Source organism: Triturus cristatus, chromosome 5_1 (assembly GCF_964204655.1).
Source record: "Triturus cristatus chromosome 5_1, aTriCri1.1, whole genome shotgun sequence".
NCBI lineage: Eukaryota > Metazoa > Chordata > Amphibia > Caudata > Salamandridae > Triturus > Triturus cristatus.
The window spans coordinates 349,819,280-349,835,411 of NC_140587.1; the positions used below are offsets into that span (position 1 = coordinate 349,819,280).

The 16,132-nt window shown below is 40.7% G+C and overlaps 1 protein-coding gene across 1 annotated transcript in view; it reads left to right on the forward strand.

The window, feature by feature from the left end:
- Positions 1-16,132, forward strand: part of CSMD3 (CUB and Sushi multiple domains 3) — a 2,836,509-nt gene that overhangs the window by 2,560,307 nt on the left and 260,070 nt on the right. The window contains exons 54-55 of the mRNA XM_085605076.1: positions 2,477-2,650; positions 7,477-7,662. Of these exons, the coding sequence (XP_085461202.1) occupies positions 2,477-2,650; positions 7,477-7,662 (360 nt within the window). The remainder of the gene's footprint in view (positions 1-2,476; positions 2,651-7,476; positions 7,663-16,132) is intronic.

A 16,132-nucleotide genomic window follows, 5' to 3' on the forward strand; every position in this document is an offset into this window, starting at 1 on the left:
GCCGTGTATACCTTTGAATCACTTTTTCCTCTTTTCATAATTTTCAGTATAGTACAAATTATCACACTCTTAATTATCACCACGGTGCACTACTTTTTCTGGTGGCGTGGTACTTGCTGCCTTCATTTCAGCACAGTAAATTGACGAAGGGACGTGTCGGTCCCGAAATGCATTGGGCTCATCTTTATTCTCTCGTGTACTAAACTGTGTTAACCAAAAATGTACCTTGTTCGTTTATTGACATATGTTTACCAGTATCAGGATGCACTATAAGTGATGTGTTCTGTAACAAAATGAACTATATGTATATGTGTGAAAATGATTTACATATATGAATTAATATATGTTCAGTGAATTCAAGTGATTTGTTTGATTACTTTGCATTTGATAAGGTGACTAATAATCAAGGGTTATAGTTACCCCTAGCACTGTGCGCAGTGGCGACTACCGCATGGTTAGTTTCTTTTTCTTTCAGACATTATGCTCGATTGTCAACGAGCATACCACTGCAGCACCTCAGTCATAAGTGATAAAATCAATTTTCTATCTTGAATAAATAGGAGTGCGCTGCCCCCCGTTATTTATCTTGGGTGAGATAGGCACTGTGCTGGATAAATTAGTTAATCAGTTTAAAGTAGGCATTGTGGGATACCTTTAGGATTCTGTCTAGGGTGTTTGCCCAGGAATTTAGGCTGGTATGGGTGATCCGAAATCCCTCTTGCAACGTGCCTTCAAGGTGTCCAGGATTTGTAGCATGTCCCTGTGTACAGCCCAATACAATCATGTGACTTCTTAAACCATGTCCGCCAATGGAGGCAACTATTGGGAGACGGCGTGGGGCACGATTCTTTTAAACCGGTCTTCTAGTGTTTACGAAATGCTGCAATAGCAGCCCTATGTAGCGAAAAGTGGCTTGCGGCAGATCAAACTCTGCATGGAAGTCTCCAAACGGTAAAAGCTCACCTGTACTTAGTAAATCACCCACTTTCGTCCTCCTGCAGTCAACCATTCAGACATACCCTCCATCTGCCACCATGGGGTAATGTTTTCAACATAGTCATAGTTAGCTCCGGGGAATACGGGATTCGCATCCTTGCTTTGTGCAGACAACGGATCCAGCATTGACACACAACTCTGAATTCTTTTTTGTACTCCTCTGAGGTTCGACCCACCCCAAGCAATTTTCTCATCAATCTCATTAGCATTGGGGTAAAGAGTCCTGCCACCCTGTCTGTGGTCTGCTTATGTGGCAGCCACTGCATGCACCCTTGGAGCTGTGCAGTCAGATAATAGGATTCAAATTCTGATACTGCCAGACCCTGTCAGTGGAAGGGAGCTGCAGTTGTGAGGGGGCCTGAACCCCATAAAATATTGTTGTCAGGGTGTCTGGGTCTTTGAATATAGCCTTTGGAATCCTTAGTGGCAGTGCAGAGAAAAAAATACAGCAGTCTTGGGAGGACTATCATCTTGAGTGTGGCTACTCTTCCCATGATCGAAAATGGGAGCGTTCGCCAGAACTGCATACAAGCCCAGAACTACCAGACAGCCTGACCCACATTTCCGTCTAGCATTTCCTGTCTGTTGTGGTAAATGTTGGTCCATAGGTATGGGAGGCAGCAGGATTCCCACTGTAGTTCACCCAACTCCCCTGGTGGGGCACTGTTGTCTCTCAGTGGGAGCACAGTGTTGTTTTCCTTCACTGAGATATATATAAATGTTAGTGTACGTTCACAGATTCATAAGGCATATGACACCAAATTCCTAATGATCTTCACAGAGAACGTTCAACACAATCCATAAACGTCTGATTGAATCACTTTTGGAACTCCTGGCAGGCCTAAGTGAGGTAGTTTTAGTTGTAAACATATGCTTCTGGCTGTAAATACCTTTGGAATTAGGGCACAAATTCTTTACTGAGGTGCATTTTATTTTTCAATCCTGTGTTGATTATTATGCATTTTAAATGTCTATCATCAATCTTCTCACATCTTTGTATAATATATTTTTAAGCGTGCACTGTATGTGCCTGTTATTGGAACAGAAGATATTGTTGGGGAGGGAGAGTTTGGTTGTGAGGCAGCTCTTAAAGTTTTCTTGAGGGGTTTCTCAATGGCAATTCAATCATGTGAAATGGGCCTCCTTCGTCAGTGTAGTGGGCTTGCCCCTACAGTCTCTCAGCCTGGTGCCACTGTGCTTGCGTCACTTAGGAAAGATATGTCAGTGGCACCACGTTTGTGATAATAAATGGTTTTGAATTGTCTGTGTAGCCAACCCATCATCACAAGAGACTGTTCCAAATTTGAATTCTAACCTTTATCCTGCCCTCCTGCAACATCACCGTCACACTTTTAAAACATAAAAAATCCCCAGAAAAGTGGAATTTACAAATAAGTTTCAAATTTTGACTGTCTGATTACATGTTGTTTATGGGAAGTTATGAAACTTCTCAACCTTCTTTCCTTCTATTCTGTGCCAGCTGTTAGCTGTGGTCACCCAGGAAGCCCTATTTATGGGAGAACAAGCGGAAATGGTTTCAACTTCAATGATGTTGTTTCCTTCGCCTGCAACACGGGGTACGTCATGCAAGGCCCAACGCGAGCCCAGTGCCAGGCAAACAGACAGTGGAGTCACCCTCCACCAATATGTAAAGGTATGTGAAACATTAATTAGACTTTGTACTATTGAATCAAAGGTTTATTGAAGTAAATGTGTTGCTTTCTTGTTTTCAGATGAGATCAAATAAAAAGTTCATAGTTGTCATTTCATCACATCCATCAACACTAGCCTTTATATGACGGGGTTTAGCAGAGCGATTAAAGGAAGAGTCGCTGTGAACCAGGCAGATTGTTCCTCATGACACCAGAAGGAAATCTGCTACAGACCTGTCAGCCAACAATTAAATCCCACTGTGCGAAAGGGTGGCGGGGCCTTGGAGGTGGCAGTGCCTTGTGCTGAGAGTTACATAAGAGGCAAATTATCCAAATGAAGCAACGGCGGACCTCCTGCGCCCCACCTAATGCCAGTTCCAATAAGTAGATTCGCCATGCAACCAACCCCAACGCCAGCCGTTGCATGCCGTCACTGTGCTCCAGATCAAGGGAATAATTTCTTGTCAAATGGGGGTGCGCAGCTCAAGAAGTCCAGTAGACTTGTGATAATAGAAAATTAACTTCTTCATTCCAAATTGTAAAAGCCATCAGACATAAACTCTCCAGCCAACGCATTTCATTCCCTTACTGGGAACTTCATCAGGGCGACAAATAAAAATACTAAATCCAAAATGTCAATAGGTTTCGTAAGTAGCACGTGTTCTGCAATGTGACTGGAACCCTCCCAAGGCGAAAATATGTATCCTATGTAAGCCAGTTGTGACAGAAACAATTTCCGAGTGTTGTTATGGTAACGGTTCCGTGTACCGCACTGTAGCCAGATGCAGAAAAGCCAATAGTCAAATAAAATCTCTATATCCGCTGTATTGTCAAAGTAAGTTCCAATTTTTCATGTGGTCAAGTGTATTGTACTCAGGCCCAAACATACAACAGGCAGATATAATGCCCCCTCAACGCCGAGTCAAATTTCCGCTCTCCTCGTATGTCTGAGAGGGCTCCGGTCACATTGCAGAACACGTGCTACTTACGAAGCCTTTTGAAATTTTGGATTTAGTATTTTTATTTTACAATTTGGAATAAAGAAGTTAATTTTCTGTTAACACAAGTCTACTGGACTTCTTGAGCTGTGCACCCACATTTGACAAGCAGCTACATAAGAGGCACTCTGCCCTTCACAGAACCCCCCAAGCACCCTCCCCCGCCCAAACCGAAAAGGGTTGCTGAGGCTATCCCCAATGTCCTGTGGTGTTGTCACACACCTTAATGGACATCAGCTTTTAACAGCCTCCAGAGATAAGGTTGAAAGCCTCTTTGGGCAGTGGTTTCTGGTGCGTCTTCCCTGCCACCATGTGATTTTGGCTCCTTACTGGGTTACGTTGTGAACAGAGCCAAAATTGTGTGACACACAGTGGCACCATGTGAGTTGGCAGGTATGCCATTATGATTAGAGTTAGGCAGAAAATGGACGTTATGAGAGCAGAAGCTACTTTGGCTGTACCAGTGGGGTTTCCAGTTGAGAAGATCATGCATTTAGAAATGTGGTTGACTAGACACCCATCAATACTGTCTCGTCTGCTCCCATATCTTGCATTGTTACCTCTGGAATAAGACAAGGGAAAGATATGCACTCTTTCACGTAAGAGTGATATGAGTGACCCTAACATACTGGAAAATGCCTGCCGCAGATTAGAGACACTCATTTCTTAGACACTGACAATGTACTATTACAAGGAAATGGGGTGTGTGACAGGATGGTACATTTGCAGTGCCCAAAGCACAGAAAGTATTTGGTTAGTTATCTGATGGAGCTTATTTTCATGGCTATGACAGAGCTTACAATTTTGTGGATTTTACTCTCCTGCATCAGCAGAGGAGGGAATTTATCCAACAATACGGACCAAAAAACTAATTTTGTGGATTTTACTCACCTGTATAAGCAAAGGAGGGAATTTATCCAAAAATACAGACCAATTAACCACCAGCCAAATTCTGGGTCAAGCATTAGGAACCCCATCACAAATAAGTTCTTATCTGTGATCCTTCAGAAATCATACAGGCAGGCAGTGATACAGAAATGAAATATTACCTCTTAGGGCCTCTAGATAGTTCATGAGACATCATACACTGCAGTATGCATGAAAGTGCAATTGTGCACTAAATGACTAAAAATATTGACCAGTGATAGCATTACAGCTTCTTTTAGATAAGGGTTATGGTCCCTCAATCAAGACATAGCGCCCTAGCAAATCATTTGATACTGCAGCTCCTCAGGGCTGTGGTAAATAATATTCTGTGTTTGTTGATTTGGGTGTTTCACTAGAAGTGATCTTTTACATGGCTTGAAGTGGAATTAATGCATTTCTGAAACCTTACACTTATATTGCCCCAAGCTAATTGTTTTGGACTGTGCTTAAATGTGTAGTCATACCCCAAGTATCAGATTTATTTTCTAACTAGTCAAGTGCAAGACCTATAAGAGTGTTATATCTGTGATGAAAAGAAAACTATGCAAATGGTCTGGTGTACTTGACACATCGGTACCGAATTAATATGTGGTGTTTGGGGATGGTGTCCTTGGGACCTATTAGGGCATGGAAAGGAAGGCCATGCATCCCTCCACTTTCTATATAATTTTACCTTAGGGATGGGGTCTCTGGGGCCTAATAAGTCTCTGAAAGGGGGGGGGGGTGCATGCCTGCCCCCCCCCCTTGAATTTGGGGCCAGGGATGAAGTCCCCAGGGCTTAATTAGGCTCTGGGAGTGGTGGCCACGCAACTCCTTCCTCTTTAAAAATAAATGCCCAGTGCATGCTGCATGAAGGCCAAACCTATGCCATGCATGCCAAAGACAACATGTGGTTGGCAGCCTGGAGGGTGTTGGCTGCCTGCAAGTGGGTACGGAGGCTAAAGGCCATGTGCAGCATGGAGTTGACTGCCTGATTGGCAGTTTTTCACAGGGCTTGGCTACAGGCCTGGCCTGGTAACAAACCACTTGCTGTGAACAGCCAAAGGCCATGTGTAGCATTGGGTTGGCTATCCTTGGGGATTTGAACAGAGGGCCTGGCTGCAAGCCAGCCCTATGGCTAACCCCATACTGTGCATGACCAGAAAATGTATGGGGTGTGGGGTTGGGTGCCTTATCGGGTGGTTGGCTGCATGCCTTGGAGACAGCCCTCCAGCGTGCCTGCCCAAAGGACATGCACAGCAGAGATTGGTTTTACTTGTGGTAATAAAATATTACTTTGCGTAAAAAAAACCTCTAGAAATCCAGTGAAAAAAACTGGGTTAAAGTGAAGTTATAGTTAGAAATTATGATATTTTATTTCACATAAAAAAAGTTATAGTTAGGTGAATATGTCCATGACAACATAATGTTTTGAACTCAAACAGGTACAGAAATTTACCAGTTATAGTTAGCAAGGCTAACTATAACTTGCACCTCCACCAAGAACTGCTCTTGGCCTCACATATTACATCACTCATGACATGTCCTATGACATCATTTATGACCCACCTTCCAGCCCCCTGCAGGCAGTCAACCCCATGCTGCACATGGCCTTTGGCTGTGAGTGATGAGAGGTTAGTGGCAGGGCCTGGCCTCAGGCCAGGCTCTGTAGCCAACTCACCCAGAGGCAGTTAACCCCAAGCTGTGGACTGGCTTGTACTGTCTGCAGTGGTGGTTTGCCACAAGGCCTAGCCTTTGGACAGCCCCAGAGGCTAACCTCCCCGACAGGCTAGCAACACCATGCTATGCGCAGCCTTTGGCATGAGCAGCGTAGAGTTGGCATTTGAGCCTGAGGACTCAATGCCACTGGGCCAAAACATATATTTTAAAAGGAATGGGGCATGCAGTCCCTTTCCCTGAGCCTTAATTGGCCCTGGGGACCCCATCCCCCTGGGCCATATTCCAGTCATAAAAGAAGGGGGTCCACGTGACCCCATCCCAGAGCCTTAAAAGGCCCCAGGGAATCCATTCTCCTGGGCTTAAGTACATCAAAAAAGGGAGGGGGCAGCGTTGGCTCCCAGTCCGGATCCTACTGTGGCACGAGGAAGCCATTCTTCGGGGCCTCTCAGATCATAGTTGGTTGACCTGGTCCCCATCCTGGCGCACCCACCAAGCATGACTCCCCTCCCTGAGCCTCATTAGGCTCTGGAACCCAGTACCCTGAATACATTTCAATTGAAAAGCACCAACAAAAAACACATTGGGGGTCACAGGGAGGCCTCAATACTTCGATGTTACGTTTGATAGTTGCCAGAAACTATTCACTACTTGGTAAGGTTAGAGGGCTTATAGTGGCATTTTGAGCAAGCTGGTCTAAAGGCTAATATATCCTTTGGAGGTGTCTGGAATCAGTCTGGACAGCAGTCCCTTAGTTTATGTTGTCTAAACATGCAAATCCTATATAGATTTTTAGGAACTACACACCAACACCCTTGTTGATAGCAGTTGAAAATGACAGTTCAGCCAAGGTGGAAGCTTTGAGTCAGAAAGAACATGTCTCCAAGTCTGGCACTTGCGGGAATCCATTAACATCTCTGGTGGAGATATTATTTGTTCTGAGCTATTCTGTGGAGGCCCCAGTTATTGCCGTATTGATCATTTTTAAGGCTTTCTTGTTTGATACTTTTCTTTTTGCCCTGGTTACACCTATTTTATTGCAGCATGAATGTTTGTATTTTCTTGTTTGCAAAATATGAACATCAATAGCTGTAAATAAAAGTAGCACCTCTGTGCAAATTAGAACAGATCTAAAAAAACAAACAGCACCCTGGCATGCTATATAATCTGTCTTTTGGTGAGGTAATCATGTCATTATTTGTAGAACCTTCAAAAAAAGGATTACTTTTCTTTCTTTTTTTGCACAGTGGTCAACTGCACTGATCCAGGGATTCCCGAGAACTCCATTCGAGAAAGCAAAATAGAACATGGAAACTTCACTTATGGAACTGTGGTGTTCTATGACTGTAATCCAGGATATTACCTATTTGGATCTTCTGTATTAGTATGTCAGCCGAATAGTCACTGGGACAAACAACTACCAGAATGCATTAGTAAGTTTATATTTTATGTTTTGAAAAAATTATTATGTGTCAGGCATTTGTTTTTCAGATTGATTGTCAATGTTCTGTATGTTCATTAAATGAACTGTGTGAAAGACACTAGGGACCGCATCACCTAAACAGTTTATGCTTTTTCTGTGATTAACTGTGTTAAAGTTAAAAGAATAGCATTGTAATGTAAAATTGCAAGATATCAAAGTATTGGAATATGGCAGTAATGTATAATGGAAGGCAGTCTGTGTTCTATTATATGACTTTCCAAAATTCAATTAATTTGTGATATATTGCTAACTCATGGTACACTGATGATTTTGAGACCTCAAACACATATAATCACAGGCAACACAGACATGTTGGGTCCAATATCTATAGCTATTTGTATGTGTAAGCTAAGCTTATGTGTGCAAATGCCTCAATTTATGTGTGCAATCTATTGAGGAATGGTGAAGTTGCATTAATAAATTGGGTTAATAAGGCATAATAGTATCCCAATACGGTGCAATAGTATGCCCCACTATGGTGTAATAGTATGCTTGAGAACATTTGCTTCGCAGGGGTGGGAGTGAGTGATCAATGTTTTGGATGTCCTGGAAAGTTTGGTAAAACCCACAAACGTTTGTGTTTGCGGATATTCACAGTCCTGTCCATTTCCGATTGCTCAGGCAATATCAGAATTAAATGTCTTTCTATGGTGGGAACAGACAGAGAACACACCCAAAAGTAGTTGTTGGATAGCCAGAGGGAAACTCTCTTCCCCAAGTAGGGGAAGGAGAAGAACGCAACTGTATGCATGCATAGGCATTTTTGCATAAGCAATTACTGTATGCATAATTCTATATTGTTGGACCTGGCCCTCTTTACAGGGTCACCCCCAAATCTTTTGCCTTCTCTCCTCCTGTTTTGCTGAATTAATTTTTGTTGACTCTAGGACTATGCATACTTTACCACAGCTAACCAGTGCTAAAGTTCTTATGTTCTCTCCTAAACATGGTAAAATTGGCGTATATCCAATTAGCACATTTAATTAACTTATACATCCCTAGTAACCTGTTACTACAGGTACACAGGACATATAAACTAGATGTTACTAGTGGGCCTGCGGCAGTAATTGTGCCACGCACTTAAGTAGCAATTGAAAACTTGTCTCACGACAGCCATTGTGCCTATGTGTGCAGTTTTAAACTGTCATTTCAACCTGACAAAATAAACGGGTCTAAAAATTAATTTTTATCACATATAAGTAACCCCTAATGCCCTGAACAGCCCACAGGTCTGGGTGTATTTTATTTAAAATGTTTGACATAATTGTAAGTTGTACATGTCCTGGTTGTAAAAAACACATCAATTCGTATTAATCTACTGTTAGGCTTACCTCTCCTTTATGATAACATTGGGTTACCTTATTACATTTAATAATTGACAGCCTTTGTGTTGGAACAGGTAGGAATGTCATGTTTGACATCTGTGGATTCGTAATATAAAACCCTCAATGGTAAAATCAAATTTGAAGTCACAATTCTGAAAATGGCACCTTTGGAAAGCTGACCTTTTCTAGTCCCAACCATTTGGTGCCTGCAGTCTGCGTCCTGGGACACATCATTAGATGTAGCTGGCAGTTGGTCTTTGTGTATTCCGCTCAGACAGTATCACAATAGATGGTCTAGGCGTTGGCAGGATGTCCCATCCTGAGTTAATGAGAGGGGCTGAGCTGTCACCTACCACACTTGCACATCAAAGGCACTGGACCAGCACACATACAAAACACTTCACACTAGTCTATTGTGCAACTAGACAGACTGGAACCAAGGAAGAGATGCAGGATATTCCTGTCACCTCTGTAGAGAGGGAAATGCTAGAAGCTTCTCCCACTTCAAAGGGGGCACCAGGTATAAAAATTGGACTCTCAGATCTACGCTTCAGTACACTCCTGGGCCTGTGGATATAGTTATGTTTGATATTTTAGGGCATTTCTAATGTTCAAGTACATTTTAAATAAAGATATTGCCTTTCAAACTATCAGCTACTGCTAGATACCTAGTTGCTAGGCTACAGTTCTATCCTGACAACTGCACATTGTACTCAGTTATCATCATTCTGAGCTATCCTGATAAGGAAAAAATAAATGCATGTTTAAAACCTCAATTCCAACAAGATCAAATACAGCTCCTTTTCAAATTGAGCCACATTTACATTTTATGAATAAGGTCTCTAGTTTAAGCAGAAGTGAAATAGGGAATAACACCCATCTACTCTCTGATGTACCACAAAGTGAATCCGTTAGCCATACGTGAAATGCAAGTTTTAGCAAAATATTAAAGTAACTATTGCTCACCAAAATTATGACCTCTTCTTCAAATTCCAACCATTGTAGTGCTTAAACAAAAGGCCAACTTCAGTAACTCAAAAGATTTTTTTTCTTCAAGGAATTCCCTGATCCCTATCATTGTCTCTTTTTTAGCATAATGTAGTACATTGTTTTACTCCTGATAATCCTTTTATAACAGTTACAGATCTCATATCATCTGCAAACATTTATGTTGGGTGAATCTATTCAGTTCTTTGGGTATTACTTTGGAAAAAAAATAACCTTCACTTTTTACAAAAAAAAATATGACCACAGTTGCTTAATTTCAAATTGTCCCTATTAGCTTTCCTTATCACAGCTATCATGGTTTCCACATGCATTCCCAGAGTCAGCACATTGGTGTACCAACTCGGTATCCACAGCTATGGGGATTCACATCTAACATTAAAACAAATCCATCTTTAGTTTTGTCCACCCCTGATGATTTTTTGATTTTTCAGATGGGGTAATTCCTCCCTAATGTTTTTTTAATATAATTGGAGCCCCAAACGGTTTGTCATTTCCAGAAGCTTAGTAGGATGGATACTATTTGAAACAATATGTAGACCTGAGATGATATCTAAAATCTTTGATAAAATTTGTTTTTTTAGTGACCACTACTCCTAGGTAATTCACAAAGCTACTATTTTCACTTTTTTAACTCAAAAATAAGGAGTCAAAATTATTGTTTTATTCTCCATTTTATCTAGATCTTGAGTCTACTAACGAATGGCTATTTTCTGTGATGCATATTTTACTGAAAGAAAAGGTCAGCATTACATTCTGTAAATACAAATTCATGTTTTAACAATGTTATCTCCCCCTACAGTAGCAGTGACTATTCAAATCCTTTATGCTACACAATTTAATATTTCCCTCCTCTGACATTTCCCCAAAATTCTACTTTATTATTCTAATGACCTTTAAGACAGAAAATGTCACCAGTTAATTTACAGCAACAATAATCAACCAGGCTGTGATTTATTTGCTATAGAATAAATATCACAAGGATTTTAGTTTATATCAGTTACAATGTTGGATTGGAACCAGCACTTTGAATGAGTTACATTTGTGGAAAAATAAGAGAATATTGATACTGATATGTAATATTACAGTTAAGTGTCCAGATGTGTTCCAGTCTTTCAGAAGAACTGGAGGAATCAAGTCGGTTTAACATAATGTAACTCTTTGGAAAATGGTTAATTAGCAATGTGAACCTCTATGTGATCTGGTCCTAGCTGAAGCGAGAATATACATTGATCTTAGGGAATCGCAGAATGAAACCATCATGTTTAAGTCCATATCAATAGAAAGAAAACTGATTGGAGACATTTCTTGTTGAGGTCTCAGTCAACCATTAGACGGTCTATTTTGCAATTGTTTCCTAACCACATATCCTTAAGGATAATAATGTAAAATGTGAACAATATTCTAAAGATAATTTATATAATAAAGTGGATCAACAAATGTGTAAATCATAGCATTTGAAGAGAGTGTGTTAATTGTATTGATCAGTTAATAAAACTTGAGGAATATATGGGCTCACATTGAATTCTATGTATATGTTTTCTCAGAATGAGTATCTGGATGATATTCTGATGAGGTTTGCAACTCCTGTGAAGTCCAGGGAATGCTCATACTAATGCATTCATCATTTTGTGCTGTGTGATGATCATTGTGAAGTCAAACATGATTGTCTTTTAACTGTCAATACTGGTCTAAACGCTCACAATGTCTTCCATTTTATCTTGTTGAAGTGTAATATCAGTACCCTTCCAAAGTTCTGTTAATAATTCCTAAGCAAAACATCAATTTGTGTACCGTTCCCTGTTACTGACAAGTTTTATTAGTTTATACCTTTAGCACATTCACAGAATTACTTCAATGGTATGTCAGAATATTTGGATAATTTGATTTGATTTTTGATGCACCGCCATTAACAAGATGTTTACAACATCTCAAGGATTTTGGGGTTGTGTTGATACTGCCTTCTTTGGATAATGGTGATTTATTATTAGCAGTCATTTGTAATTCTTATATAAAAACGTATTATTGAACCAAAATAGTATTTACTAGGTCTTTAGCTCTAACTACATTTAATAATGATTTATAAAATGTGCAGTAGTGTTAAAGAATTTCAGGAAATAAGTGTGCATGGAAGCCCTTGGCATGTTGATGTTAGGATGTACAGCAACAAACAAAGTGGTAGAAGGAATGCTTCAATTAATCTCAGCCAGAACTAATCACTTAGGGTCTTGAAATGTAGAAACAAAGTTTAAGCAAAGCACCCATAGCAAACAACGCTTTTCCATCATAGGTACAGGAGGCCAGATCTGTGTCTTTTTATCAGGATAATAACATAGCTGTATTTTGTTTCCCTTATGATAAATTGTATGCAAATACATCTCATTTGCACATCCTGAAAATTTGGCAAGGAGGTGAACCTGCTGAAACTGGACATTCCAGAACTGGGTCTTGTTTAAGTGAAAACGGTAGTTCCATAAAGAACTTTTTCTGTAGGTGTTCAAGCTGCTTGAATCCATCACTGGTGTGGATTGTCACTATATCCAGGCTACAATTCACATGTTCATTGTCAGTTGTTTGCGAACTAAAATATGAGGAAAGTATGTAGAGTCAAATTCTGCTTGAATGCATTGATGACATAGGCTTTAATTATACAATTGGAACAGTGTGTAAAACACATTGAAAAACATCCCTGTGTTGATGTGATCTAGAAAAAGCAAAACTATCAACACTACCATCATTTTAAATTACTTAGTAGGACATGTGTCACCAGCAGCAAACATTACTTGTATTGGTGATATCCACCATAGCATTATACCTGTCTTTTCTTTCTGTGATATTTATTTGGTGTGAAACTATCCAAAAAGTAGTGGAGTGCTGTACATGGGCATAGACTTGAATGGGATCCACAAGTGATAGAAGAGGTAGCAGGTTTGTGGACAGATAATGCATTGTGATGAGATGTTCTTTAAAGAAGTGCATCTTTACGTTTTCCTCAATTTCAGCAGCATTGGAAAAGCCCTGTTGTTCATCAATGCATTTTTCAGTAAAACTGTTTACTCCTTTAAATTTACATTGCACAGGAAATGACTACCCTATGTGTCCCCTTCCTTCTCTTTCTTCATGCTCACTTTCATGCACTCTATTTCAGTCTGTTGTCTCTCATAGTCTGATTCTATCCTGTTTTTCCTTTCTTACAACCATGTCCACTTTCAGTCCTTTTGTATCTCTTTAGTTATCAGCCCTCATTTTCTTTCTTATTCTCACCTCCTCCTAACCTCACCATTTCCTTTCCTTAACTTTTCTTTTACCTTTTGTCTACCCATACTTTTTTTACCTCGCCAGGCCTTATTTTCCTCTATACCCACCTCTACTTTACATTCACACTACAATTTTCTAGTCCTTTTTATTTCTCCCAATTATAGATCTTTCTCTATCCCTCCATTCTCTGTCACATCTCCCCGTCTCATTTTTCTCTTCCCAGTTCTTCATTGCCCAGGTTTCCGATTTCAAACAATGAACATCTTTCCTTTCTTCTCTGTTGCCTACTCATTTATTTTCTTTCCTATCTTCTGCCTCTTATACCTCTCCTCTATTTATTTTTGCTCACCTCTCTACTTGATAATCTATTGTTTACTCCTGCTATTTCATGCTAATTTCCTGCCTTTGTTTGCACTCAGTCTCCCTTCTCTCCCGCTAGACTGTATTGCTCTCCTCTGTCCAGATGATCCACATACTGTTCTGTCCCTTATCCCCCCTCTCGCTTCTCTGTCTTTAAATATCATTACACTTCTCATTCCTCTCCTCTTATTATGCTTCCCTTTTTAATCAATTTATCGCACTGTCTTCTTCCACTTTTTCGCTGCTGTTCTCTTTTTGATATATTTTCTCTCCCCTCCTATCTCCTCTCCTGTCGTTCTCTCCTATTTATCTCAGTCTGAACATTCTTTCTCCATTACAAATAAACCACAGTACATATCTCCAGTCTCACTACTCTCTGCTTGTCACTCCTTTTATTATAATTCTGCTTCCTCTATTTTAATCCCTTCTCTCTTCTTCCCCTCCCCTTCTACCTTCTCCTCTCTCCCATGTTAATGTCGCATTTCTTTACTCTCTTCATTATATCATATTCTCTCCCATCTTTAATGCTGTATCATGTCCCACAAATGTTCTCTTTTTGTCTCTCATCTATCTCCATTTTCTTTCTTTATGCTGTTTCACCTGTCATCTTTCTTGTACATCTCGGCTCACTTTATTCACTCTTCTAATTTGCCATTCCTCTCTCTTTCTCTTCTATCACATTGTCTTCTTCTCAATCTTGCTCCCCTCAGCTCAATACTATAGACTTGTCTCTCTACTCCATGATTTGTTCTCTCTTTCTTCAGGATTTCAGCCGTTTTTTTTTTTATCTGTCGCTCCTTCCCCTTTTGATTCTGCTCCATTTTGTCTTTCTATTTCCATTGCCATTATTGTTGTCAATCTACATGCTCCTAAATTACTAATTTGATGATTCTAGTTTTTCAGAAAGTTTGCTTGCAAATCCCTGCAGGACGAGCTATTTTGGTGCACATAAACTTGTTTCAATTTATATACCCTCATTATTAAAATGTTAGCAATGTCCATGAGGATCATTCGAAGTTATTTTAATAATGTACAATTTTGTAGTCAAATAATAGTTCAAACAAGATCATAACATACAGAAAATTCCGGTTTTGGTAACTCAGGTCAAAACATGTCCCATTTTTCAGTAACGGGAAGATTGCGACATTCAGATTTGAGCTGTAGTGTAGAGTGCAAGGAATCACCCATATCCTTCTAGTGATATATATATATATGTCATAGGTAAGGGGGAATGACACCTTAGATAACCCCTGCTTACCCCCTTGCTAGATTGGCATGAGCAGACAGGCTTATTGCAAAGGCAATGTGTAAAGAATTTGTACTCAAAACACATAGTAATACAGTGATAACACCAAAAATGGATGACACAGCAGTTTAGAAAAATAAAGCATCTTTATCTACAAGATCAAAACAACAAAAATCCAACATACATGTCATAAGAATATGACTTTAAAAATGTTCAAGCTACTTGGTCCATAGAAAACTATCGATGCATGATTCTACACAAAGTACCTGTAGATGCGTCAAAATTCACGAGGCAAAACAGCCGCAGAGAATGGAAGCATTGAGAAACAAAGAGATGCGTCACTTTCTGAGTCCTTCGGGAGGCAATGCAACAGTTCTGCTGCATGCATTAGAAGTGCTGCGTTGAATCCGGACTGTAAGGGGAAGTGATGCGTTGACTCCAAGACAGTTCTGGCCTGCTGGTGATGTGTCGGGAAAACTTCTCCCACAGGTGTGACACATGGAAATCCAGGATGTGCTGGCGATCGATGTGGCAAGCAGCGCTGCGGCAGGTTTCTCCAGCCGCGATCCCACGAGGCATCGGTTCTTGCAGTTGCAGGTGCTGCATTGTCTCGGCAGTGGTGCATGGAGTTTTCTTCCCACACAGCGATGCTGCATTAGAAAAACAGCCGCAAGAAGAACGATGCATCGATTTTTGCAGTTCTTCAGGCTTCCCAACAGCAGGAACAACCTTCAGAGGCCCAAAACGGGAAAAGGCACCTCCTGGCAAGTCAGACCTCTCTGCAGTAGAGTTCAGGGGAGCTGGGGGTGAAGACTTTGTGTCCCTGAAACTTCATAACAGGAGGCCAGCACACAAAGGCCCTTGGAGATACTTTTTGAAGCAGGTTCACAGAAAATGTCCAGTATTTGACCTTTCCTTGGCAGAAACATCCACTGCAGGTCAACCCCACACAGCACACAGCAAAGGGGCATTACACCTACTCACAGCTCTCCAGCTCTGCTCCTTGGCAAAGGTTCCACTTGAGTCCAGAAATTATCGAAAGTTCTGGGATTAAAGGGCCTCTATTTATACCCCATTTTGTCTGTGTTCTCCTTGTGCAAGGGTCTATCAGCCCAGTCCAAACCAGTTCTGTCCTCACTGGTGCAGTATAAACACAGGAAGTGAAGACAGCATTGGGCAAGGGAGACAGGCCTATTCAGGGTCAAGGAAAACTCCTCCCACTACTC